The sequence below is a fragment of the Capricornis sumatraensis genome, chromosome 8 (genome assembly GCF_032405125.1).
Source record: "Capricornis sumatraensis isolate serow.1 chromosome 8, serow.2, whole genome shotgun sequence".
Lineage (NCBI taxonomy): Eukaryota > Metazoa > Chordata > Mammalia > Artiodactyla > Bovidae > Capricornis > Capricornis sumatraensis.
This window is the reverse complement of record NC_091076.1, coordinates 70,759,475-70,786,898: the sequence shown is the minus strand read 5'-3', so window position 1 is coordinate 70,786,898 and position 27,424 is coordinate 70,759,475. Positions and strand designations below refer to the sequence as shown.

Genomic DNA, 27,424 nt, shown 5'->3' with positions numbered 1-27,424 from the left:
TGACCTTTTTTCTGACAGTCTAGGATCTGGGGAGCCTGGTGGGCCACAGGTAGAATAGGCAGCATTCCTCCAGCTACGATGTGGTCAAATAAGTCAATACAATCAATAGCGTAGCAACCTCAGACCAGGAACAACAAACACGTTTCTTCTTCTTCCATAGCGTATCTAATCAGTTGGTAGTGGCTGCCTGCCTAACGGTGTTGAGAAGGATTCTGAAGTCCCATGTGGCCTCAGCAAGAAACAATCAACATTGGTTAACAATGTCTGCCATGGATTGGGGGTAACAGGCAGATGACCCTACTTTAGACCCCACCCTAGATGGATCCTGGCTTGTGTCAAAAAAAAAAAAAGATAAAGAGAATTCAGAAAGACATAGCAAATGGGAAAGGGAAGCAATATTATCTCAGTTAATCCTATAAAAGAAACCCCATCTTACAGATGAGAAAAATTAGGTTCAGAGAGTTTATTTGCCCAAGGTCACACAGTTCCATGGTGACAAATTTGAAGTTATATCTGCCTCACTCCAGAGTTTAGCTTCTCTTACTCTATTCATATTACTGTTCTTGGTGGACAAAAAAGAGCGAGAGAGACAAAAGTAATGGTTTTATGGAAAGTGAGAGAAATAAGGTGTAATGGGACCCTAACAAAAAAGTCGTCATGAATCCATGAAGGAGTCTAAAATAAAATCCCAAATATGTGAAGTAATTCCTGAGACTAATGACCAGAAATTTCATTGAGAATAGAAAGTGAGTTTGAACGCAAGGCCCTGTAATCTCAGGCAGAAAAGTCACGGTGACCGCACTCTTGCTAAGGGTGTCATCTCTGACCTTCAGTTGACTGGTGGTTGACTTCGAGCAAGTCATTTCCTTTCTTTGACCTTGTTTCCTCATCCGTAAAAGCAGGCCTTTGAACTACATTAGGGATTGGAAATATTTATTCAACATGTGCGTCTGAGGGGTCAGGCACGGCTACCTAGAGTGCTGTGTTAAGAAGGATTCTGAGGCCGAATCTGAGAACAACCAAGAAATAGTGCAATGACAGATTAGCCTTCCAGGTGGTGCTACTGGTAAAGCATCTGCCTGCCAATGCAGCAGACCCAAGAGACCTGGGTTCCATCCCTGAGCTGGGAAGATCCCCTGGAGAAGGAAATGGCTACCCACTCCAGTATTCTTTCCTGGGAAATCCCGTGGGACAGAGAAGCCTGGCAAGCCACAGTGCATGGGGGTTGCAAAGAGTCAGACACAACCGAGCACTTGTCAGCAGCAGCAGGTTAGTAATGGCCGCCTCTGGTGTTGGTGGCGGGAAGAGATCTCTCATGTGCCATCCTTGAAGTGCGTGTTATCATCTCACTTTCAGCTCTCAAACTCGATAGCTCCATGATTCTCAGCCATGAGGACGTTCCCCAAGGCTCTCGGTCAAAGGAAAGATGGGTCTCCCACTGCCTGGACTGGGTGTGCTGCTGCTCACTGTGGGGCAGGAGGAGAATCTCTGAGCATTTGTTATCATTTCAGGACTCTCTTTGGAGGCCCCCATGGAGCGGGAAGGGCAGGCCCCAGGCCTGGAGGAGACGGATGGAGAGTTGACAGCAGCCCCTACACCTGAGCAGCCAGCGCCAGGCGTCCACTTCGTCACAACGGCCCCTACCCTGAAGCTGCTTAACCACCACCCCCTGCTGGAGGAATTCCTACAAGAGGGGCTGGAGAAGGGCGAGCTGAGGCCTGACCCACCTACAGCGAGTCCCCTGCCCCGCCTGGCCAACCAGGACAGCCGCCCCGTCTTCACCAGCCCCTCTCCAGTCATGGCGGCAGCACCTACTCAACCCCAGTCCAGGGAAGGACCCTGGAGCCTGGAGTCAGAGCCCCCTGCACTTCGTATCATAGCTGCCCTACCTCCAGGGCCCAGCATGGCAGTGCCCACCCCAGGCCCAGGGGAGAGGCCCAATACCACACCCCCGAGTGGAGCATGGACTCCAACCCCAGAGGGTCCTGGAGACATAGGCAGGCCCTGGGCTCCAGGGGTCATGTCCCAGACCACAGGGCTCGGGATGGAAGGGACCGTCGCCACCTCCACGGCTTCAGGGGACGATGAGGAGACCACCACCACCAGCACCATCATTACCACCACCGTTACCACAGTCCAGCCACCAGGTCAGTTACTTGCTGGCTCAGATCCCCATCTAGAGATGGGGATGGGGAAGCTGGGGGCCCTCCGGATTCCTCTCTCTGTGTCTCTGTGCTGGCCTGCCTTGCCCTTTGGCACCAAGGGCCAACCCACAGGGAGCATGTGAACTGGAACCAGACCCAGGTTCAAATCCTGACTGAAAGCAACTATCCCAGACCTTGGGGCTTCCCAGGTGGCACTAATGGTAAAGAGCCCACCTGCCAGTGCAAGAGATGCAAGAGATGTGGGTTCGATCCCTGGATCGGGAAGATCCCCTGGAGACGGGCATGGCAACCCACTCCAGTACTCTTGCCTGGAGAACCCCATGGACAGAGGAGCCTGATGGGCTGCAGTCCTTAGGGTCTCAAAGAGTCAGACACGACTGAAGTGACTTTGCATGCACACCAGACCTTAGGGATTTTATCTAACCTCCCTGAGCCTCTTCTGTAAAATGGCAATAAGAAGACCCACCTCACTGGGTCACTGTAAGAACTGAGATAAGATTGCACACAGTAGGTGCTCAAGAGAAGGTGTTACTCTGCTTTCAACAGGGTAATAGAACTCCCAAAGGGTGAGTGTCATCACATACCAGACACGCATACACACACATACACATGGGACAGCCATAGTTGTACCCAAATTGCCAGAGCTAAGTTTAGCTTATGTCTCCACCTGCCTTCCAGGCCCTTGCAGCTGGAATTTCTCAGGCCCAGAGGGCTCTCTGGACTCCCCCACAGCCTCCAACTCACCCCCTGACGTTGGCCTGGACTGTTTCTACTACATCTCCGTCTACCCTGGCTACGGTGTGGAAATCAAGGTGAGTGACCTGGATCTGGCAGAGGAAAAACTGGGGCTAGTGTCTTATCTTTCCAGAAAGGTGCTGGTTACTGGGGGGAGGTGGGGATGTGCCAGGTCATCAGTGGGAAAAGGGGCCTAGGAGCAGGGTCGGGTGATGGGCCTAAACCGTGGCTGGATTCTGCCCTGTGCGTCAGGAAGTGAAGAGCTCCTGTTCCCACTCAGCAGTGCTGAGGCTGGGAGGGGTGGCAGGAGGGGCAGGTGTGCCCATCGTCTTCCCCCAGGGGTTTAATCAGGAGCTCAGGAGAGCCCAAGGAGGGGCTCTAGCCATGGATGGGCAGAGGATTGGGTGAGTGTCTGAATCCACGTGTCTGTGTCAAAGAGGACTAGAGTGGCCTGGCTGGGCCTCTGAGAGCCATGAAGCCTCAGTCGCATGTGTATCCACTCACTCATTCCCTTCAGCAAATACCCTCTGAGCAGCCCCTCTCGCTCCGCCCCCTCTGCTGGCTCCTGGGATGCGAAGGTGGGAAAGACAGACAGGGCTGCACCATCCAAGGTGACCAGCTGCTGGAGGAGTCAGACCTAGCGCCCAGCCCCCTGCCCCCTGCCTTCCTGCACCATCTCACCCCTCCCCTGGCGTGAAGTGTTTGTTGCTCAGTTGTGTCCGCCTCTTTGCTACCCCATGAACTGTAGCTGCTTCAGGCTCCTCTGTCCATGGGATTCTCCAGGCAAAAATACTGGAGTGAGTAGCCATGCCCTTCTCCAGGGGATCGTCCCAGCCCAGGGATCAAACCCAGGCCTCTTGCATTCCAGGGGGATTCTTTACCATTTGAGCCACCGGCTCTCTCTTAATCCCCACACCTGAGCTACCCCACAGGCTCCACATGTTCCAAACCCAATTCTTCCTTTTTGTTCCCCTAAACCTGCTTGACACTCTACACCTATCCTCAGAGACTGGCCCCAACCAATCAGAAACCTAGAGCAGCACCCCCACGGTACGTTGTAGACAGCATCCCTGGAGCTGTGCAACCAGAGCTGTGCAACCTGGGCCCTTCCCTCTCCCTCTTCCCCGAGTCCACCAACTCATGCCCGAGTTCTATCACCATGACACTATCCCAAACTCAGATCTGCTTGCTGCCCCCTCATCCCAGCCACCACGTGGTTCAGCCTCTGTCATCCCTCCCCTGATGATATAGTGGCTGCCTCACTGGTCACTCCACTCATGCTTGCCCCCTCCTACCATCCTCCACCCACACTGCAGTCATTTTTCTCAAATGAAATCGACCCTACCTCCCACGTCTTCCCCAAGGGCCTCTGAATCAAGGCCAGTCCCTCTGGGCCCATCTCTAGCCGTTTCCTCCCTTGTTCTCTACTCTTGCTTTGCATTAAACAGCTTACAGCTAATGAACAGACCAAACGCACTTTCCTCACAAGCTCCTATTGCACCTGCTAGTCCGTTTGCCCAGAAGAGGCATCCTCCTATCCCTTCCCTTAGGACTCTAATCTGGCCTCACTTTTCCTGGGAATTCTCTCCTGATCCCCAGAGCTTGGGGTATCTCCCATCCTAGCTCACTGCTCTGTCTCCAATGGGTGTGTTCATAGCTGTGCCCCTCCCCAGCTAGACTCTGAGTTCCTTGAGGGGTGCCTTGAAATACAGGGCCCAGACTGGCTTCTCCATGGGTTGATTGAATGAAATGGACCAATGAATGGAGGAGGGAAGGAATGAGGTGACATTTGATGTGACTCTGGAGACTGAATGGAGGTGGAGAGGAGAGGCATTCAGCCCAGTAGAGGGAATCAGGCAGGTCACGGAGGAGCCAGGGAAGGGGCAGAGGAGGAGTCTGGGAGGGGATCAGGGCACCACTGGCCTGTCTCCCCTTCCGGGCCTGTCCCTCACGCATCCCAGAGCCCCTGGAGCTGGGCTAAGAGCCAGCTCATCTGTCCTGGGGCAGCACCCTTCCCTGTGGGGAGGGCAGGTCCAGGTCTCTGAGCCAGACCCTGAGGAGGGGGCACCTTCTCCCACCCCTGGTGGGCCCCTCCCCTTCTTTCTGTAACTGTTTGCTCCTGTTCTGCCAAGCCCTGTGCCCCTCACTCTGGTCTGACTGGGAGGGTAATTAGGAACAGTCACCAACACCCCCCACCCCCAAGCCATTAGCTCTCAGTGCCGCTTAATTAAGGTAATTAATGTAACATCATCACCTAATGAGTGGTGGCACCGGCTGTGGCTCACCGGGTGAAAGGCGCCAGCTGCAGGTGTGGGGCATGCAGTGGGGGGGGGGGGCAGATGCCAGGCTGGCTGCCCCCCTGCAGGCCTGGGCTTGGCTTTACCTGTCCCCCAAGCCTACCACCCCCGCTGACGCCCACTAGGCCAGGCTGGGCCACGTCCTGGTACTCTCCTCAGTGAGGTGAGATGCTGCGGGCTCTGCCTGCCCTGGCCCTGGCCCAGGCATCTGCCCCACCCCGGATACCCACCCCCTCACATAAGCCCTAGGAAGCCCCGTGTCTGTTGTCTGGTTCTGCCACATTTTTTTTTCATCAGATGCAAAAGCTGTTACCAGGCAACCTTGAGAGGAAGACCTGCCACAGCCCTGGATGGCTGTCAAGACATGTAGCAGACAGATGCTGGCCGCACCCTCTACTCCCCCACCACTGGGCAGAGTCCTTGGGGACCCTGTCAAGCTGATGGGCTGAGACAGAGTCTGAGGCCATGGCAGGGAGGGCCAGGTGAGGAGGGACACAGAGTCAGCCAGCACTGAAGCAGGATTTAAGGTTCTTCCATGGCCGGTTCCGGCCACTTCAGCTCCTATCCAGCCCTCCTGGGAGCGCCACACAGGCCACTTGCGGACCTGAAGAATTACTGACACTACAGATGGATACCCAATGGGTATGTGAAAAACGGAGGCTATCATGGAAAGGGAATTGCCCAAGGTCACTCCGTTAATCATTAACTAATGTTTTTTGATGAATGAATTTGTTCCACAAATACAGATCGAGCAATTACTACATGCCAGGCTCTGTGCTGGGCGCTGGGACACAGATCTTCACAATTAGTGGGGGAAACAGAAATAAAAAATGATGACCACCATCAAAAAAAACCCACCACCACCACCACCAATGACCATAAAATGCACAGTACTGTTGGGGATGGGAGTGGGGAGCACAGAGGACCATAGGAATTCTAGGACGGGGCACATTCCTTCAGCCAGCAGTCAGAGTAGGCGGGTTGGTCAGGGAACGGTTCTGGGAGGTGACGATACCTACTCTGAAGGCTGAAGGATGAGAGGCCGGAAGCCAAGCCTGGGGTGGGAAGGACAGGTAAGGCAGACTGGCCTTTGAAGCCTGCCCTGGCAGTTTTGGACAGGTGACTTTATTGCAGAGGAGCAGGAGGTGGGCTTCAGGGCTTCTCGATGGCACTCCTGCCAGAGGCTAGGTCAGCATAAAATGCTCTCTTGCTCAGAGCTGGATGTTGGGCCAAGCCATGCTGGGCATTGGCGGCGAGATGAGTGAGACTGTTGGCACACCTAGGAGGCGGCCCGCTGCTCCTTTAGGCTTGTAGCTTCTCCCCATCGTGGGTAAGCCCCTGCCTACCCCTCCATGAGTTCACAGAGATGGCTCACACTAGGTGAAAGGGATGGAATCCTGGCAAGGGGAATGGGAGGAGCCACGGGAGGAGAGGAACGTCTTAAAGACCCATAAATCACAGCCCTGCACTGGTCAGCCTGGCACCATGCTGAGCCCCTGCCATGTGCCCAGAGTCCTGGCTAAAGACTGGCGCCCTAGGCAAGACCCTTTCAATCCCCCCTTTGTGAGGAACAGTCTCAGAGTTCTAGAATCTCTACTTGCCCAGCTCCCCATGGCTTGGACCACTTCCCTTTAGGGTGCTCCTTGTGCCCTCTGAGAGTGAGGGTCTGAGCTGCCTGCAGGAAGAAGGCCAGGGAGGAAGAAGCTTGCCTGTTTCGACCAGGAGTTTGGCATGGGGTTAGGCTCTTTTTAGACAGATCCAGAGAAGCCCCTTCAGATGGATGGGCTTGAGCTCTGTAGCCCATGTGGGTCCCATTTCCTCTCCAGGCAGCCAGTCTCCCCTGAGGGCTCCAGGCCTTTCTGGGCCTGGCTCATGTCTCTCACTGTGCTTGGCATTCCAAGAGCCTTCCCACTGCCAGCCCCATCTTGGCTTGACGGCTGTCTGTACCATCTGGAGCCTGGGCACAGCTGCCCACCATCCCTGCCCTGGTGCCCCGAGTGGCCCCTTTGGAACGCTGCTCTCCCAGGCCAGGCCAGCTGCCAATTTGATAAGCAGAACCCCCTATCCTCCCAGGCGAGGACCAGGACTGATGCAGGCATACGTGGTGGGGCAGAGCAGTGAAATTCCTCAGCAACCTCTTCTTTCTTGGCTCCAGGAAGGCCCATGTGAAGGCAGGGGTTGGGGGGGGAGGGCGGGTCACAAGGGAGCAGCTAGTCTAGCCCCATGGATCTAGGCCCTTCTCCCCATCCCTAAAGCAGACCCTATGCCATCAGGGTTTGCAGACAAGCATCAGTTAAGACAAGGGCATAGAAGCTATAGGACTGGGCTCCCAGGCCTGCCTTTGCAGCCCATCTCTCCGTCACGGGGCTAAGCCCCTGGCCTCTAGGCCTCTGTCCCCTTCTGTGAAAGGAAGTTGAACCAGATGACGTAAAACTGTCCTCCACGCCAGTCCCTCTGTGTATGGCCCCTTTTCTGGCTGAGAAACTCCCTCACAGGTCAGACTGGGCAGTGGCACCTCAGGCCCTTAACCCTGTTTCCTGCTTGCTAGCAGCTGGCCTCCTTGGTGGCTCAGACAGTAGAGTCCTCCTGCAATGTGGGACACCTGGTTCAATCCTTGAATCAGGAAGATCCCCTGGAGAAAGAAATAGCCACCCATTCCAGAGCCTGGCAGGCTACAGTCCATGGAGTCGCAAGGAGTCAGACATGATTGAGTGACTTTCACTTTCAGAACCTGGGCCAGGGAGAGGGTGGTTCTCAGGTACCATACCTCTCAGGCAGAGCCCTGGCCCAGCTGAGGGGAGGTGGCCCACAGCCCAGATGGGGCCCGGGTCACTCCAAAAAAGGGGAAGGAGACTGCAGATGCTCTGCCCACTCTGTGCTGAGCCCGTATAGGTGGGATCTAACATAATCCTTACAACCCCAACTCACAGACGAAACTGGGACTCAGAGAGGTCATGTGACCTGCCCAAGGACCTATCAACTAGTCAGTGACGGAGCTTGGATTTGATCCCAAGATTCTAGAGCCCCTGTTCTTCCCCTAGCCCAGAAGATTGGCCTGTTCCAAGAGGGAGTTCAGCTGGGAACAATTGAAAAGTTCCATCCACCACCCCTTTCCTCAGCCCTGCCCTGCCTGCTCCTTTAGGACCCTCACTGGAATTCTCCCAGTGTGGGGGCAAAGGCCTGGGATACATGCATGAAGGCACAGCACTGGGCCAGGAAGCAAGAGTCCTGGCCTGGCGTCCTGGCTTTGCCTCGGCTTCACTGTGTGACCCAAAGAGGACCTCTCAACTTCTCTGATCACAAGATTCCTTTCTCTATAGGGTGGAGGTAACCACAGCCTCCCTGCCTCCTTTACTGAGGTTCTGTGAGAGCTGAGAGGATAATGGGTGTGAAAGAGCTTTGAAAACTGTAAAGGATCTCATGGGAAGAACTGTGATTCTACTACTGTTGGAGTGAGGGACACGTGGACACGAGGGAACACGTGTGTGGACATGCATGTGCCAGCTCATGTATTGTAGGGAGTAGTGTGCACGCAGTGGGTGGCGCTCGTGGTAAAGAACCCACCTGCCAATGCAGGAGACATAAGAGACACGGGTTCGATCCCTGAGTCAGGAAGATCCCCTGGAGGCGGGCATGGCAACCCACTCCAGTGTTCTTGTCTGGAGAATCCCCATACAGAAGAGCTTGGCGAGCTACAGTCCATAGGGTCGCAAATAGTCAGACACGACTGAAGTGACTTAGCATGCACGCATGGACGGGCACGCACGCATGGACGGGCACGCACGCATGGACAGGCACGCACTTGGCTTATGTCAGAGTACACTCATGGCTGTTGGTGACCAGGAGAGTGCAGTGGAGCAAAGGCTGTGGTCAGCCGCTGGGGGTGGGACTCAAGTGCTGGGGGAGGGGCTTGCACGAGTCATCCCTGAGCTCATGGCCTGCCTCTGCAGACTTAGACTCAGGTGATAGTGTGCAAAGCCTTGTGGTACAATCCTGCTTGTGAGTCATAACATTAGAGTGTGTTCTGGAGACCGACTGGCAGCTTCCATGGGGACAGAGAGGCCAGGCAAGGATGACAGTCTGGGATTGGCAGAGGGCAACCAAAATCCTCCCCATCTCCCATCCAGGAAGGAGTCAGGACAGAGTCAGCCCCCTCAAAGCAGCCCTATTTCCTTCCTTGAACTGACCGCCAGTCTGCAGGAAGCCAGGCAGGGTTAGACAGCCCAGAGTCCTGTGGGAATTGTCCTCACCTCCTCCTGCCTCTGTCTTCTCTGGCCTGGTCTCCAGCTCCCCTCTTGCCACTGGCTAGGGGTGTGGGAAGACAGCCCTCATGAGCAGAGCTGACATTTCAATCTATCTCCTGAGCTCTTCAGATGCCTGCAAATTACATCAAGACTTCATCACCCCCCCTTGTATAACACCCAGCCCTGTCTGGCCCCTGTCAGGCTTGGCCCTCAAACAAGTGACAAATTACATCCAGCCACGGTGGCAGGCCTGCAAGTGGGTGCTTGAAACCCAAGGGGCCAGCACTGCCTAGACGGCCACTGGGAGAACAGGGTGCCTTCTGGATAAGAGCCCCGAGTAATCAGGCCCACTCCACCCCATGCTCTCATGGCAACCCTACCACCAGGCCACCTTTGAGGGGAGCATGCCTTCCCCAGATCAGAGAGGGACAGAGATCTCAGCTCCCAGTTCTCCCAGCTTTACAGGCTTCTGAGAGCTTCCCAGGTAGCTCAGTGGTAAAGAATTCACCTGCCAATGCAGGAGATACAGGTTCGATCCCTGGATCAGGAAGATCCCCTGGGGAAGGAAATGGCAACCCACTCCAGTATTCTTGCCTGGAGAATCCCATGGACAGAGGAGCCTGGAGGGCTACAGTCCACAGGTTTACAAAAGAGTAAGACTCCACTTAGCAACTAAACAACAGGCTTCTGAGGGGAAAGACGGCTCAACACCTTAAAAAAAATCCCAGCCTGGCCAAAAACCACGTCCCTGCTAAACCTGACAGACCTGGGGCCTGGGAATAAAGATGTCTAGAAATCTGTCTGCAGGTGACACCCCCATGAGGCTGGGAGGGAGGGAGCTGCCTTGGCCTCCAGCAAGGAAGGCTCTGTTACTTAACACCTGTGCGACCTTTCCAAAGCTCCTTAGCCTCTCCCAGCTTCTGTTTACTTAAGGGGATTTTACCACCTACCTTCCTTATAGAATTGTGGTGAGGATGAAATAATATTTCATCCAAGGTTTCACACATGGTAGGTGCTCTGTGAATGGTAATTATTGGTATTGCTGCTGCTGTTGCTGGCTAAACAGCAGGGTCGGGAACTGGAAGCTGGGGTCAAAAGGGTGCTTAGGGGAACTAGGAAAAAAGCTAAATTCATGTGTATTTCTCTGCCTTTGCTTCCTTAGCAATTTCCCTGCAGTGATGTCATCCCTTCCTCCTCCTCCTCCTCCTCCTAGTACTGCCCCGCCCCCTGAAGCACTCTCAGACCCACCTGCTCCAGCCTCTCTCCCTCTACAGCCTACAACCCCTCCACTCTCCCCTCAAGGATTCCTGCTGCATGCGTTCAGTCCCACTTAAGGCAGAATTATATGCTGCCTGGCATCTCTCGGTAATTACAGAGTCCACGTGTGTGAGTCTTGTTTGCCCAACTCGAGAATCACAGAATCTCCAAGTTTGAGGGGACCTCCTCCAGCCTCCGCCTGCTGCAGGAATTCCCTGAGGACTGTCCCTGGCAGATGGTCCAGCAGCCTCCACCCAAACATGCCCTGAGCTGCTCTTGGAGGAGCGGCACTTCCGGCCCAGCATCTCTGCCTCGGGCCTTCTCTTCAGCCCCTAAGATCCCCCAGGTCTTTGCTCCCAGGCAGGGGTGTTCTGCAGGGCACCTCTGCTCTCAGCATCCATAGTCTGAGGGGCTCAGAGCCTAGCACAGCTCTGTCCTCAGACCTCACTGTTCTCAGCAGCCTCTGGCAAGTGATATATATCCAGCGACCCGCCCATTCACCCTTTCCATACATGTTTATTGCAATTGGCCAGTGAAGGGGATGTGTGCGTGCTAAGTCGCTTCAGTCGTGTCTGACTCTATGCAGCCCTATGGACTGTAGCCCTCCAGGCTCCTCTGTCCGTGGGATTCTCCAGGCAAGAATACTAAAGTGGATTGCCGTGCCCTCTTCCAGGAGTTCTTCCCGACCCAGGGATTGAACCCATGACTCTAATGTCTCTGCATTGGCAGATGGGATCTTTACCACTAGCTCCACCTGGGAAGCCCCAGTGAAGAGGACACTGTGACCCCAAACGCTACCTTTAGGCTTTAATAGATAGAGGACAGATGGGGAGGGCCTGAAGTAAAGGAACTGACTGTCCTGGCTTCAGAGGCAGAGGATGGTGGCCCTGAGACCTGAAAGAATGAGCAGCTTCAGCAGGAGAGGAAGAAGGGCAGGCATCTCCTGGGCAGGATCTTGGGCATGCAAATGCCCAGAGAAGGGGAGTGAGCATGGCCTGTGGCCTCAGTGAAGGTAAGAGACTGGCATAGCTGCCGAAGTCAACAGTGAGCTGGGAGGTTTGGACCTTGTCTTGTGGACAATCTGAAATCACCAACAGCTTTGGGTAGAAGAGAGCCATGATCCAATGAGGGACAGCCAGGGCCCAGGAGACGAGTTGGGAATGGACAGGGTGACGGTCAGGTGGGAAACAATGGAGGGCTGGGGTGCTGACAGTGGTAATCAGAGCCAAGATAGAGATGGAAGGGTGGAGAGGAGTCAACTGGAATATTGGGACATAAGATTAGGAGGGATTTGGTGACTCACTGGATGCTACTTAACTAGCCCAAGTGGATAATCCCTGAAAGTTCTGCCTCAAAGCAACATACTAGGGACCTTGGAAAGGTCTGCCTGCAATGCGGGAGACCCAAGACCCTGCATCAGGAAGATCCCCTGGAGAAGGGAATGGCAACCTGTTGCCTCTCTTGCCTGGAGAATCCCATGGACAGAGGAGCCTGAGGGGCTACAGTCCATGGGGTTGCAAAGAGTCGGACATGACTGAGCAACTAACACTTACACTTTCACTTTGGAAACTATGTTGATCGGTGCCTTGGAATCACAGGGGAAGTCTTGTTAAAGTGTGTGTGCATGTGCTGTCGGGTCTGACTCTTTACAGCCCCATGGACTGTAGCCCACCAGACTCCTCTGTCCGTGGAATTTTCCAGCAAGAATACCGGAATGGGTTGCTATTTCCTATTCCAAGGGATCTTCCCAACCCAGAGATCAAACCTACATCTCCTGCGTCTCCTGCATCGGCAGGCGGATTCTTTACCACTAGCACCACCTGAGAAACCCCCTTGTTAAAATGCAATGGATGATTTAGTAGATCTTAGATGGGGTCTGAGAGTCAGCTCCTGGGTGGTGCTGATGCTGCTGGCCCAGGGACCACATTCTGAGTAGCAAAGATTCACAGTAGGCCATTTTATAGATGAAGAAACTGAAGCTCAAATAGTTGGCATATTTGTCCAAGACTCAGTTCAGTTCAGTCGCTCAGTCGTGTCTGACTCTTTGTGACCCCATGAATCGCAGCACGCCAGGACTCCCTGTCCATCACCATCTCACGGAGTTCACTCAGACTCACGTCCATCGAGTCCGTGATGCCATCCAGCCATCTCATCCTCGGTCATCCCCTTCTCCTCCTGCCCCCAATCCCCTCAGCATCAGAGTCTTTTCCAATGAGTCAACTCTTTGCATGAGGTGGCCAAAGTTACATGGTTAAAATTAGGTCCCAGACCTCTGGGCTCCTAATCCAATGCTTCTTTACCAGACCATACACTCACCTGAGCTGAAACCATTCACCTGCGACTGGGATTTGATCCCATCTCAGTGCCAGGACTCAAACCCATCTGAAACCCGTGATCTTCCAACTGAGGTCACATGCCTGGTTTCAGAACTTAATGAAGGTCAGGTTCTTCGTGAATCACTGCAGAAGGAATTCAGCGAGAGTCAAAGTGATAGGCAAGAAGTAGATTTATTGATATAGGATTTATTGTAAGAGATACAAGTGGGCAGGTGAGGGAACTCTGCCCCGAGGATTAAGTAGGCTACAATTTTATAGTCAAAGGAAAGTGAGGGAGGGAGAAAGACTGCCTTCTTTGAGAAGATGTCAGGCTTACATCATTAGTTGCGTCTTCATATCAGGCAGGAGAGTGTTTGATCCTACGAGGTCAAACTAGGATTATCATTGTTGTTGCTCAGTTACTCAGTGGTGTCTGACTATTTGCGACCCCATGAACTGCAGTACACCAGGGTTCCCTGTCTTTCACTACCTCCCAGAGCTTGCTCAAACTCATGTCCATTGAGTCGACGATGCCATCCAATCATCTCATCTTCTGTCGCCCCCTTCTCCTCCTGCCATCAATCTTTCCCAGCATCAGGGTCTTTTCCAATGCATCAGCTCTTGGTGGACAAATTGTTGGAGCTTCAGCTTCAGCATTGGTCCTTCCAGTGAATAGTCAGGGTTGATTTCCTTTAGGATTGACTGGTTTGATCTCCTTGCTGTCCAAGACACTCTCAAGAGTCTTCTCCAGCACCATGGTTCGAAAGCATCAATTCTTTGGATTATCATAGCACTTATTCAAAACAGTAGAAGGTTGTTCGTTGTTGTTGTGTTTTTCCCCTTTACCTAATGGCCTGGGGCATGTCTCATGCTTTTATTTATGGCTTTATGCTTAAGCAAGCTTGCTTCATTTCACGATGTTCCAGTAGCTTTCTTGAGTGATCATTAACTTACAGTGGTGTCCCAAAGTTTCCTAGGTTTCCCCGCTCTATCCATAGTCTCCTACTGGGACTTCTATAGCTACCTGTTTAACGACCCTATTCTAATCCTATCACTACCATTTCTCCTCTGGGCAGACTCTGTTGCTGTCCAATCCTTGTTTGACTGAATGAAGGCATAGAGCCCAGAAGAATGCTCCAGGGATTGAAGGACTAAGGATTGGAGCGATGGCAGAGGGGCCTGTGACAGATAGGAAATGATCAGAAGGGAGGGGTGTGGTGTAAGACCAGGCTGAGCAGTCATCAGGGGCCAAGTGGGGCAGGGACCCCAGGGCCACAACAAAGACCTCGGGCTAGATACTATGGTCTTTGTGGGCTCACTGGAAAGTCACAGAGGATTTAAATAAGAAAGCACCACGAGCAGCCACAGATCAGGGCTATTCACTGGCTGCAGTTCAGATAATATTGATGTAGAGGGAAGAGTGGGGTAAGCCCTGCAGGCAGAAAGGCTGGCAAGAGCCTGCTGCATTGGTCCAGGTGAGGACTGTGGGGAGGTGGGCAGTGAACAGAGCTGGGGGCCAGTTGACAGGATGGAATGACTGATTGGATGTGGAATATGAGGCAGGAGGCAAGATGCTAGTTTCTAACTTGGGCTTGCAGATGGATAGTGAGGTCATTCCCTGAGCTAGGGAGCCAGGAGAGCTGCTAGTTGAGGAAAGAGAAGAGGGTGGCTCAGTTTGAGGCAGACTGGGTGAGAGATGCCTGTGAGGCATCCAACAGGGGATTTTCAGGGGAAACTGGGCTCATAGTTCTGATGTTTAAGACCCCACCTTGCTGGCCAGGCTCTTGGACACCACTTAGTTCAACCCACCCATTACATCCCCACTTTACAGATGAGAAAACTGAGCCTCAAGCAAGGAAGGGACAGGAAGCACATGGTGTAGTTGAAAAGTTTCGGAAAACACAAGTGAAGTGACGTGAAAGTCGTTCAGTCGTGTCCGACTCTTTGCAACCCTGAGGACTATACAGTCCATGGAATTCTCCAGGCCAGAATATTGGAGTGGGTAGCCTTTCCCTTCTCCAGATGTGTTTACAAATCCCACTTCTACTAATCTCTGAGTGCGTGCATGTGTGTGCTCAGCCGTGTCTGACTCTTTGCAACCCCATGGACTGTGGCCTGTCAGGCTCCTCCGTCCATGGAATTCTCCAGGCAAGAATACTGGAGTGGGTTGCCATTCCCTTCTCCAGGAGGTTCCCAACCCAGGGATCAAACCTGTGTCCCCTGTGTCTCCTGCATTGGCAGGCAGATTCTTTACCATTGCACTACCTGGGAAGCCCTATAATCTGTGACCTTGAATAATATACCTAATATCTCTGAACTTCAGGTCCCATTCCACAGGGTTACTGGGAGGTAAAATGAGCTCTTCCTGCACTGAAGGGCCTAGCTCCAGGCTGGGGGCTCCAATGCCCAGGGGGCACTGAGGACTGGCCATGCCTCGGCGCCTGCAGGAGCCTGAGGGCAGCAGAGCTCAATCAGTAAAAAGAAGCCTGACCCTTCTGCTTTGCTCTGTCTATCCCATGGGCAGGTCCAGAACATCAGCCTCCGAGAGGGGGAGACCGTGACCGTGGAGGGCCTCGGGGGGCCTGACCCACTGCCCCTGGCCAACCAGTCTTTCCTGCTGAGGGGCCAAGTCATCCGCAGCCCCACCCACCAGGCAGCCCTGAGGTTCCAGAGCCTCCCACCCCCTGCTGGGCCTGGCACCTTTCATTTCCACTTCCAAGGTAGGCCTGGGGAGCTGAGGGTAGGACCAGTCCAGACTGGCTGCCCTACTGGGGGTCTCTGGTGCTATTACAGTCTGGGGGGGAACACGGAGAGGCTAGCAACATACACTGGGGTGAGTATGGCCCATCTGATACCTCCAGGACATTCCCTCCTCCACCTATCACCCACCAGAGAACTCGTCCCGAAGGGGGACTGACACAGAATCAAAGTCCCAGGTGTGTCCATTGCCACTCATTCATTCATTCAGTCAGCTTTTCCTAGGCATCTGCTCCTTGCCAGGCCTGTTTTGGAGACTGGCAGTATTAAGATCCAGCGTAGTCCTTACCCTCAAGGAATTCAGAATCTCCGCAGCAGGCAGACACTTAATAGGCAGTTAACAACAGAAGCCTGCTTCCCAAATGCAAGGGGGTCAAGGTCAAAGGGGCTTGACAGCTGACCATCTAGAGGTCCTTACCTACCACCCTGGCCTTCCTGAACTGTCTCATCCACCCTGGACCTGGCCCATGTCCCAGTCAGCTCAGAATACCTCTGGAAATAGGAGAATGGCATGACGTAATAGGAAAATCACAGACTCAAGAGAAGGGCAGATCCGCGTCTGAATCTCCTTCCCCCCTGGCTATCAACCTTGTGCAAGTCATTTGACCTCTCTAACCCTCTGACCTCTTTTCCTCCATTGTAAAATGAGACCAAAACGTCGAGTCCACAAAACCATGGTGGACAACTGCTTTAGCACTCATTCATGAGAAAACTGGAAACTATATTAAAGAACTGGCAGGATGGGAAAGGGAGGAAAAGCAGCTCTGTCCCTCTCCCACCAGGATCCCTCCTGGCCCCTTCTTCCCCAGACAGTCTCCTTGATCCCTTGCACTGCTGTGACAAGGTAACCAGTTCAGACTGGGGAGTGCTAATAGGGAGATAACTGATGAGAACAATTGCCTTCATCACCAGGGACCACTTCCCCACTCCTCTGGAGATGGGGATGCTTGGTCCTCCCCCTAAGAAGTACCCACGCCTTCCTGGACTCTCTACCTAAACTGGGGCAGCAGTCTGGTGTGGCAATAGGGAGCCTCGTGGTCATCAGGGGTTGGCCAGGGGCTTGTCGGAGACAAGGGACCAGCTTGCCTTGAGGCAAGGGTGACATCTCGGCAGCCCGGCCAGCCTCCCTAATGGCTCATCAATCCTCCCTAGCAGCAGGCATAATTTCACGCCACGGTAACCTTCTCGTTAGCTACAGATTCCTTTGCACAAATCCTCGGACCTTCTCTCTGTTGGGCCAGACAAAGGTGGCTGAAATGCAGCGAGGTGGAGGCTTGTGAGGGGTGCGGACCCCAAGGAGGGGCCGGGAAAGCTGGCCCAGTCCTGCGTCTTTCTCAGTTCCCAGAAGCCCTCCCTCCTCGGCCCAGTTTTTGTCAATGATCAGCTCTTTCCTTAATGAGTGTAATTCCCCTAATTATAGGCTGTAATTAGCCCTGATCCCAGAGATGGGAACAGGAGGAGCGTGCGCTCATACGCGCATCTCCCCAGGCTGGAGAAAGAGGGTGCCAGAAGAGGGAGTGAGAGGCCTCGGACCCACAGCCCTGCCAGAGCTGTCCAAGAGAATGTTGGAGATCATGAGGCAGGGGTCTCATCTGCAGAACCAAGTTCCAGCTCCCCTCCCACAGCCTCAGGCAGGGTGAGGAAGCAGAGGGCCTTGCCAGGCATCCCCCTCCTCCCTCCTGAATATTCCTGGCACCGGACTTGGCCCCAGAAACAGATGCCAGGGAGAAAATAGCTCAACAGATTGCAGTGATGCAGGCTCCCCGGGAACAGTCGTCATGGCAACATGAGGAAGCTCGTCCTGGGAAGCGGCACTTTACCCACCATGGAGTCTGGGGGCTTCATCGTCTGCCCCCAGCCTCCTGCTCTCACCTCACACCAGCCCCATTTCCTAATCTGTGAAAATGGGGGGTGGGGGTCTCTGTTCCAAGAGTTATGGGGAAGATGGAAATACAAGTGCTGAGTATGCCATCTGCCTCATGACCTAGACTGCCCTGGGTGTCATTTCCCCTCCATTCTGGGTAGAGTGTCCCATCCCACCCCAACCTCGGGTTCCTCCCCAGATCACTGTGAGTGGCCACCCTGCACCACCACCCAGGGCAGCCTTGGTTATTACTCCCAGGTTTCTCTGATTCTTGAGCCCACATTTCTACTTCAACTGGGAAAGCAGGTGGGAAAGGGGAGATAGAAAGCAAGTGGGCTCTGGAGCCAGGAGCTTCAAGTGCCCACTCTACTACTTACTGACTGTGTGATCAGGTCAAGTCCCTCCATCTCTCTGAACCTTAGTTTTTCCCCCACCTGAAAATGAGTTAATCACCCCTAGCTTCCTCCTAAGCATGTTGTAGACATCAAGTAAGAAGAGTGTGAAGGCAATTTTTTTGTGTGTGGTTGTGCTCTGCAGCATATGGGATCTTAGTTTCCCAACTAGGGATCGAACCCGTGTCCCCTGCATTGGAAGCGCAAAGCCTTAACCAGTGGACCGCCATGGGAGTCCCATGCAGGCACTTTAGAAGCTGGAAGGTGCTCCCTTTCCTATGCAGATGTGAGGTGCTTTTATTAATCAAAATTACAAACAATAACAGCATCTGGTGCTGTTCTGTGCCAGGGCTTCTCTGGTGACTCAGATGGCAAACAATCTGCCAGGAGTGAGGGAGACTCCGGTTCTATCCCTGAGTCAGGACGACCCCCTGGAGAAGGGAATGGCTATTTACTCCAGTATTCTTGCCTGGAAAATCTCACAGACAGAGGCTATGATCCATGGGGTTGCAAAAAGTCAGACAACTAAGCGACTAACACTTTCACTTTCCCTGCCCAGACGTATTAGTGAAGGTTCAAATATGTAAGGTTCAGACACTGCACCTATATTTTCTCAGGTAACAACAGAATGCAGGGTGGGTAAACAAGGAAATTGAGGCACAGAGAAGTTAGGTAACTTGCCCAAAGTGGCATAGCAAGGAGAGGATCCTGTATTCAAACCCAGGCAGTCTGACCTCAGAGCCCACCTCCTGAGCACTGCCCCCCGTACAACTGACTGCCAATCATAAGCCACCACTCACTGGCCATTCTTCTAAGAACTCTGTGAGAGAGGGGTAAGTAGGAATGCTCTCCCCTTTTCACAGACCTAGTGACTAAGGCCAGGCCAGGTAAAAATCACAAAACTAGTGATGACTCAACGTAAAGAATCTGCCTACAATGCAGGAGACACAGGAGACACGGGCTAGATCCCTGGGTCAGGAAGATCCCCTGGAGTAGGAAATGGGAACCCACTCCAGTATTCTTGCCTGGAGAATCCCATGGACCAAGGAGCCTGGCAGGTTACAGTCCATGGGGTCTTGCATAGAGTCCGATACAACTGAGCAACTAAGCTAAGCTTTGGCACTGACATTGTGTCTGGACCCTGGTCTGCCCAGAAGCAGCCCTTTCTTATATTCATACAGAGACACACAGAGGCTAGTAGAATTCCTACCTGGACCTCACTTCCCATCCTCCTAGTGCCATCAAGTGAGGGTGAGCCTCCTCCACCCCCAAGACCCAGGAGTGGTTTCTCAGTCTAGACGGTCCTCATCTCTCCCAGCACCCCAGAGTTTTCAGGCTCCATAGCCCAGACTCTTCACTCAGCCGCTCTCCTTGACCCCTCCAAGGCCTTCTTCCCTACCTCTCAGCCCTGGTCCCCATTTTTAGCTAAGGCCCCAGTTTGGCACTGGATTGGGATTTGCTGAGCTGTTTTACAGGATTTGCTGCCACCATTCGGTTATATTTGGTATGACAATTTCAAAAGTTAAGTTTCCCAGGACAACTTGTTCCTCCCACAACTTCCTTGAAGTTGCATCCTGCTTCCCCATCCGGGACCCCTCCTGTTTTTCAAAGTCCACAGCCCTTGTCATCAAGGTTTTTAGTATTCCTCAGTGAATACCGGGAAAGTTTTTACTGTTTGACTTTGGTGTTTCCTGCTGTAATTCATCTTTGTCCCTTGCAGAAAAAATAATATCAATACTTCACATCAGTATAGGCGTTTCACTATTTCGAGTGCTTTCACATCTATAAGTCATTCAGTACACATTTCTTGGTTCCAGGGATACCAAGCTGAATAAGATACTCCCCATTTATTCTCACAAGAACCCTGAAAGTGCGCTGACATTTTGAACCTCAGTTAACAAATGAGGAAACCAGGATACCGAAAGGAGATATAACTTGCCTGGAGCATCAAAGCTTGGAACCCAAGGCTCCAACTTCCAGCTCTGTGCTTGCTCCAGCCCAGGCTGCGGAAGTATCACTGACACCTTCTGGGGAGGGGATCAGAGTCTCTTCTGCAATTCCTGATGCTTCCTCTGACACCTCGAGGCAGGCTGGGGCAGGCCTCTTTTGCCCTGGCTATGACTCAGCCCCTTACACACACACACACACACACACACACACGTCACCCATTCTCTCTCTGCAGCCTACCTCCTGAGCTGCCACTTTCCCCGACGTCCAGCTTATGGAGCTGTGACTGTCACCAGCGTCCACCCTGGAGGTAGTGCCCGCTTCCGCTGTGCCACTGGCTACCAGCTGAAGGGTGCCAGGCTCCTTACCTGTCTCAACGCCACCCAGCCCTTCTGGGATTCTCAGGAGCCGGTCTGCATCGGTGAGTGGCCCCTGGGGACTCAGTGCCAAACAGGGAAGTGAGGTGGGGGCTCATCCCTGCTCTATGTTGCGGTCTGGCACCTCCATTTGCTCTCCATAAGGAAGCCAGAAAATGGCCTCACACCTCAGTAGCATTTACACAATCTGTACTTCTCGAGTGCTTACTGTATGGAGGCACCACAGGTACACCGAGTGGAATTAAACAGGGACTGCGCCCTCAAGGAGCCCACAGTTCTAGGAAATGAGGGAGGAAGACAGCCCCTGGGTCACCAACTTCCAGAGCAGGAAGTTAAAAGTACGGATGAAGAGAAAGAGTGGCCTGGAGTGGGTGGAAGCAGTCATTCCTACCTGGGTGCCTAGGAGGCTTCCTGGGGGGAGAGGCTTTGAAGGTTTCAGTGGAAGGAACAGTGTGGGCAGTGAACCCAAGGTGACAAGGGGAGGGAGCGTTTGAGGGACACAGAAAACAGCCAGGTTTGGCTGAGGCCTGAGACATGGGGAGAGGGTGGTGGGAGGGCCTTGAATGTCAGGCCAATACACTGGGTGGAGAGCCGTTGACATTTTGTGAGATGGGGAGGGAGGGGTTCAGAACTGTCCCTCAGGAGAGACAGGCGGGTGGTGTCTGAAAGCTCGCAGCCAGCCAGGCAAGAGGGTTTGAATTTAGACAATGACTTTGGGAATGAAGAGGTTCCAGAGACCCCGACGAGGGAAAGGGGGGACGTAAGAGACTCCCAGGTTCTGGTCCTGGGTGATCGGAGAGTCTGAGATCGCTGCCAGTGAAGAGGGGCTTGTTGACAGAGGAAGATGGAGTGTTTTGTTGCATCTTGGGGTTTTGATACTTATTTCATCCTATAAACTCTTTCTGGGCATCAGGCCAAAGTGGGTATGAATAAGCCAGACCTGGGCTCTGCCCTCAAGGAGCTCTCTGTTCAATGGGAAGACTGGAAAGCGACTCAGGAAGTTCAGGGCAGATGGTGCTGTGATGGGGTGAACTCAGGGCACCATGGAGATCCAAGCGGGGGGAGTAGGGGAGAGCTGCTCGAAAACGAAGAAGGAGGTCAAACAAGCTTCCCAAGGAGAAGGCAGGGAAGGGTGACGGGCATGTCAGAGCTCCGGGCAGTGGAATGGATTCCTGGAACAGCGCATGCAGAGATGCAGAGACATGAAGCGGCACGCCACAGTGAGGGCCGGCGGGGCACGCCTGAAGAAGACAGTGGGCTGGGAAGCGCTGCAGCCGAGCCAAGAGAGACGGCTTTATAAAAGGCTCTAACCCCCTCTTGAGCTTGGACTTTATCTCGAGGGTTACAGGAAGCCACTGAGGAATTTAAGTGGAAGACAGGGCATAGTCAGATTTCAAGGGCAGTGCCGTTCCAAGACCAAGCAGAAAGGCGAGTCTGTCCTCTCTGCAAAGAAGCAGAGAGGAGACTCACCAGCACCCCTTCCCCAGGAGCTGTATTAGGTTAAAATACTCTTCAGTCTGAACACTTGGAGACAAAGGCACTGCGTCTTGGCCAGAGTGGCCTGGTCTCTGAGAGCTGGCAGAGTCCAGAGCTGTAGGTCCAGGAAAGGAAAGTGCTACCGGGGACCAGCCAGGGTCCTATTGCCTGCGACTTCTTCTCTGGCCCCATTTAACTGCCAGGGGCTTGTGGCCAAGTAACCCGGCAGCCCTTGGTGATGGGGAAGGGCGAGCTGCCAAGCCTCTGCTAAGGAAGAGGGGGCCGTCCCGGGCCAGAGGGACCAGTGCTGGAAAGGGGTCAGCCTGTCAATCAGGACTATTTGACAGTAGTAGTGATGCTGACTCAAGACTGTCTCCTGGCTAACAAGGCCTGCTACAGGCACAAGGTTTGGAGGTGAAGGGCATGGCCACCAGGTGTTTGGCATCCCTGAGCTAGTCCTACTCTCTTCTTTATCGTCATCCATTCATTTTATCCAAAAAAATATTGAATACCAACTCTGTGTCTGGTTTGAAAAGACCTGGCCCCTGCCCTGGAGGGCCTAGTTAAGGGACATATCCAAAAATAACTGGTTTAGGAAGCTTGTCTGACACAGATGCAGCAGATATATTCAAGAAGGTTGGAGCCCTGGGAAGGGGAATAAAGTTCACCTGGGAGGAGGAATCAGGGAGGGCCTCCCTGAGAAGTCAGCAGTGAGGAAAGGTGACTCACCCGGGCCACGTGGCTAGGCAGCCACAGATTCCCTAGTCAAGGCAGTTGCACATGAATGGTCCTGGAGGTATGAAAGGTTAGGAGGTTGGCTGCCTGAAGCCACAGGGTCACAGGGGCAAAGGATTGACCTCCAGAGCCGTGAAGGCAAGCTCCCTGCTGCCCCCGGCAGAAGGCATGGAGCTGGGATGGGCGGGGAGGCTTGCTAGGCTGTCTAGGATCCAGCCGGGGGCCAGCCCACAGTGCGGCCCGTTTCACAGCTGCCTGCGGTGGAGTGATCCGCAACGCCACCACCGGCCGCATCGTCTCGCCCGGCTTCCCGGGCAACTACAGCAACAACCTCACCTGCCACTGGCTGCTTGAGGCTCCCGAGGGCCAGCGGTTGCACCTGCACTTTGAGAAGGTTTCCCTGGCTGAGGATGACGACAGGTGAGGGGGTGTCCTGGTGGGATCAGAGTGCCTGGCCTGGTAGTACCCTGCCGGAGGGATGGTACCCAAGCCTGGGGCCTCACCCCACCCAACTCAGCGACCAGCCACGCAGCTGCCGCTCTTGTGGCCCAGGCTCATCATCCGTAATGGGGACAACGTGGAGGCCCCGCCCGTGTATGATTCCTACGAGGTCGAGTACCTGCCCATTGAGGGCCTGCTCAGCTCCGGCCGACACTTCTTCGTGGAGCTCAGTACTGACAGCAGTGGGGTGGCTGCTGGCATGGCCCTGCGCTACGAGGGTGAGCCTGCTGGGGCCTAACCAGGGGTGCGGGTCTCCAGCCCAGGGTCTCTTCTCACACCCTCCCTCTCTGCCTCGATTCCCTCATCACTCCTTCCAACTCGCCCCTTGCTCACCTGCCACCCAGATCCTCTCTCCTTACTCATCCCCTGAAATCCAGGATTCTACTCCATCTTTGCAGGAGACCCCTGCCTGGACCCAGGCCCTCTGGTCCAAGAGAATCAGTTCTCTAGAGTTTGAAGAATAAAAATAGCCCCCACTCTTACGGAAGAACTGCTGCAGGACACACTCTAGCACCGCTCATGCATGCATGTGTTCATTAATTTATTAAGAAAAACCAAACATGTATTGAGCGCCTTCTGTGTACTAAGCACAAACTCAGCACTGAGAACACAATGGTGATGGCCTCCTGAGGATACATGCTCTGGGCTGCTCCGTCCCCTGCTCCAAACCCAGACACACATCAGTTGTCATGAAGAGAAAGGCCCTGGGGATGGAAGTAGGACGACTGCCCCATGTTTGCCCCAGTCATGCTGAGCTGGGCTGGGTCCTGTGGTTTGCAGCCTTCCAGCAAGGCCATTGCTACGAGCCCTTTGTCAAATACGGCAACTTCAGCAGCAGCGCACCCTCTTACCCTGTGGGGACCACCGTGGAGTTCAGCTGCGACCCCGGCTACACTCTGGAGCAGGGCTCCATCATCATTGAGTGCGTGGACCCCCACGACCCCCAGTGGAATGAGACAGAGCCCGCCTGCCGAGGTCAGTACGCATCAGGGGCTAGGCCTGCTGGGGGCAGGAAGCAGGGTGGACACGAGGGAGCTGGCAACAGGACCTGGGACCACAGGGCCTGGTGACACATGTGACTGAAGCTTCCCCCTGCCCCGAGGAGGAGGTGGGGGGTCCCAGCAGTCGGCAGGCACTCCTGTGGACAGGAGGCAGCCCCAGGACATGGCACTGGCTGGGGGTGGGATGGGGGGGTGGAACGCCGAGTGGATGCGGTTCCCCTGCCTTCCAGCCGTGTGTAGTGGGGAGACCACAGACTCGGCCGGCGTGGTGCTCTCCCCCAACTGGCCAGAGCCGTATGGCCGTGGGCAGGACTGCATCTGGGGCGTGCATGTGGAGGAAGACAAGCGCATCATGCTGGACGTCCGAGTGTGAGTGCCCGCTGGGCTCTGTCAAGCCACCTCCCAGGATCTGGGGCCCTCTCTCAGCCAGCCCGCCCTGCCTGATGGTTCCCCTCCACAGGCTGCGCATAGGCACGGGCGACGTGCTGACCTTCTATGACGGGGACGACCTGACAGCTCGGGTCCTGGGCCAGTACTCTGGGCCCCGGGGCCACTTCAAGCTCTTTACCTCCATGGCTGATGTCACCATTCAGTTCCAGTCGGACCCCGGGGCCTCAGTGCTCGGCTACCAGCAGGGCTTCGTCATCCACTTCTTTGGTGAGCTTGCTCCTGCCCTGCCCTGCTGGGGTTGGGGAGGTAGAAGCGATGCCAGGTGCAGACCCCCAGCCTAGGCAAGTCAGAAAAGCCAGGGAGGTGAGGAGTCTGAGTGCTCTTATCTGATTGGGGGAAGCTGGGACATTCCAGCCATCACCTTTGGGAACCTAATCTTATTCTCCATCTCCCCTGAGGGCCCAGTGAGAGGAAGCAAGCCTCTGCTAAACTGGGTAGACAGCGGCGAAGAACTTCCTAACAGAAACAGGGAACTGAGGAAAGGCCTTCATTGAAATGACAGTTTTCCCCACCCTACCTGGCCCCTCTCTCAGGGCTAAGGAATTGGCCAACGCGCTTGGGAAGTAAGGCCAAAGCTTAGGTGACAACCCTGGAATCTAGGAGACAGGCAAGAAGGAATCCCTGAGCAGGAAGGCATGATCGCTGAGCCTGCCCAGGCCAGGCCAGGCCTGGATGAATTGGCAGGAACTGGAGTGCCCTCGAGGGGAGGGAAGCTAGCACAGTCTCCCTTGGGTGCTGCTGAGCGCCTGCATCTTGCTGCCCCCAGAGGTGCCCCGTAATGACACCTGTCCGGAGCTACCTGAAATCCCCAATGGGTGGAAGAGCCCGTCGCAGCCTGAGCTGGTGCATGGCACCGTCGTCACCTACCAGTGCTACCCTGGCTACCAGGTGGTGGGCTCCAGTGTCCTCATGTGCCAGTGGGACCTCACCTGGAGTGAGGACCTGCCCTCATGCCAGAGAGGTGAGTGCACCTGTTCCCCATGCTCTCCCCAGTGCAATCTACAAGCCTCTCTCCCGGTTTCTAATCCAGAGTCTAGCTGTTATTAGCTGGTAGTCATAGCCTCGGTTGCCTCATCTGTGAAGTGGGATCATACCTTCTCACAGGGTTATCCACCAAGTACTCCAAGTTTTCCATTCCTGGTATGTGGTCCATCAATGTTGGTTGATTCTGATGAATGGGGAGGGGGGCAAATGGAGAGAGAACACCAGCACAATAGTAGGGGCAGATAAATAGGGGTGGAGCCCCGTGCTGTGAAGATGTTGGCAGGCCTAGAACAAAGCCAGCATGCACTGGTTTTTGTTGAGTTCTACTTGGGCCACTTCCCTCTGTCACTCCCTACCCTCAGTGACTTCCTGTCGTGACCCTGGGGACGTGGAACACAGCCGACGCCTCATATCGAGCCCCAAGTTCCCCGTGGGGGCCACCGTGCAGTATATCTGTGACCAGGGTTTTGTGCTGACGGGTAGTGCCCTCCTCACCTGCCATGACCGCCAAGCCAGCAGCCCCAAGTGGAGCGACCGGGCCCCCAAATGTCTCCGTGAGTGTCAGACGGGGAGGTAGGAGGATGCTGCCTCTCGCGGCTAGGGGCCTGGCACCCTCACTGGGCCCTGCCTCTTTTGCAGTGGAACAGCTCAAACCGTGCCATGGCCTCAGCGCCCCCGAGAATGGTGCCCGCAGTCCCGAGAAGCGGCTGCACCCAGCGGGGGCTACTGTCCACTTCTCGTGTGCCCCTGGCTATGTGCTGAAGGGCCAGGCCAGCATCAAGTGTGTGCCCGGACACCCCTCACATTGGAGTGACCCCCCGCCCATCTGTAGGGCTGGTGAGTGTCCTACCATCTGCTGAACCTCTGCCTGGCCCACGGGGCTGCCCTGGCAAAGATGTCAGAGGCCGAGAACCAAAACCCCCTGCCCACGCACCCCCCCCCTCTTATGTTATTCTTGGTTTCTCGGGTGTCTGCCAGATCCTTTTGACCTGCTGACAAACTCTGGGGCGGGCTCCTCTTGGACAAATTCCTCCCCATGACCAGCCCACTCCCTGCCTTTGTGGTCTGGCTCTTTGGGCTCACCCACTGCCCTTGGCCCTCCCCTCTTATTCTAGCCTCTCTGGATGGCTTCTACAGCGGCCGCAGCCTGGATGGTGAGCCCCCAACCTCCTCGAGGGTCAGGGAAATAATCTCCCTGCCCCTTGTTCTCACAGCTTCCAGGCTGTGGGCTCCCCAAGGAGGGAGGGCAGAGAAAGAGAGAGATCTGGGACTAACAGGGGGCAAAAAGCCCCTTCCCCCGCCCCCAGCCAGCTAGAGGGAGCTGGCGGCTGGCTGCCCCTGGGCAGAGGCGAGGGGATGTAGGACTCAGGCAACAGGGCCCTCTGCCCCAGCCCCATCCTCTGTGCTTTCAGTTGCCAAGGTGCCAGCTGCCTCCAGCACACTGGATGCTGCTCACCTCGCAGCTGCCATCTTCTTGCCGCTGGTGGCGATGGCGCTCTTGGTGGGAGGCATGTACCTCTACTTCTGCAGGTGAGTCCGGCTTCCCTGCCTGCCCTGCACCCCTGACTCACTCCCGCCCAGCACTCCTGACTCCTAGACCTCTCTGCTGCACAGGCTCCAGGGGAACAGCCCCCTGCAGCTGCCCCGGACACGACCCCGCCCTTATGACCGCATCACTGTGGAGTCAGCGTTTGATAATCCAACTTACGAGACTGGAGTAAGTACCGAGGCCAGGCTCGACACCCCAGTCAGGACCCAATTCTGTGTTCCCTTGGCCAGGTACCCCTGCATGTCCTGCCAAGCCCTTTCACTCTTTCTGTTTTCCTCGGGAAGGTGGACTGTGGACTAGCAGGCCTTTGACAAGTTTCCAACTCCCAGAAGTCTCTTTCCTTTGCAGGAGATGAGAGAATATGAAGTCTCCATCTAG

General features: G+C 54.6%; 1 protein-coding gene across 2 annotated transcripts; it reads left to right on the top strand.

Annotated features, from left to right (window-relative positions):
* The first annotated feature begins 1,519 nt into the window (after positions 1-1,519).
* SEZ6 (seizure related 6 homolog) lies at positions 1,520-27,424 on the top strand. 2 transcript variants are annotated; one of them, XM_068978327.1, is made up of 16 exons: positions 1,520-2,147; positions 2,844-2,977; positions 15,538-15,733; positions 20,209-20,394; positions 22,813-22,981; positions 23,114-23,280; positions 23,843-24,037; positions 24,294-24,432; positions 24,524-24,720; positions 25,280-25,474; positions 25,860-26,051; positions 26,137-26,334; positions 26,613-26,651; positions 26,910-27,027; positions 27,112-27,214; positions 27,395-27,424. In XM_068978327.1, the coding sequence occupies exons 1-16, from the start codon at positions 1,532-1,534 to the stop codon at positions 27,422-27,424; spliced, it is 2,874 nt and encodes a 957-aa protein (XP_068834428.1). In that variant the 5' UTR covers positions 1,520-1,531. The 2 variants fall into 2 exon arrangements, with proteins under 2 accessions (XP_068834428.1, XP_068834427.1); XM_068978326.1 differs by having other exon boundaries at positions 27,379-27,411.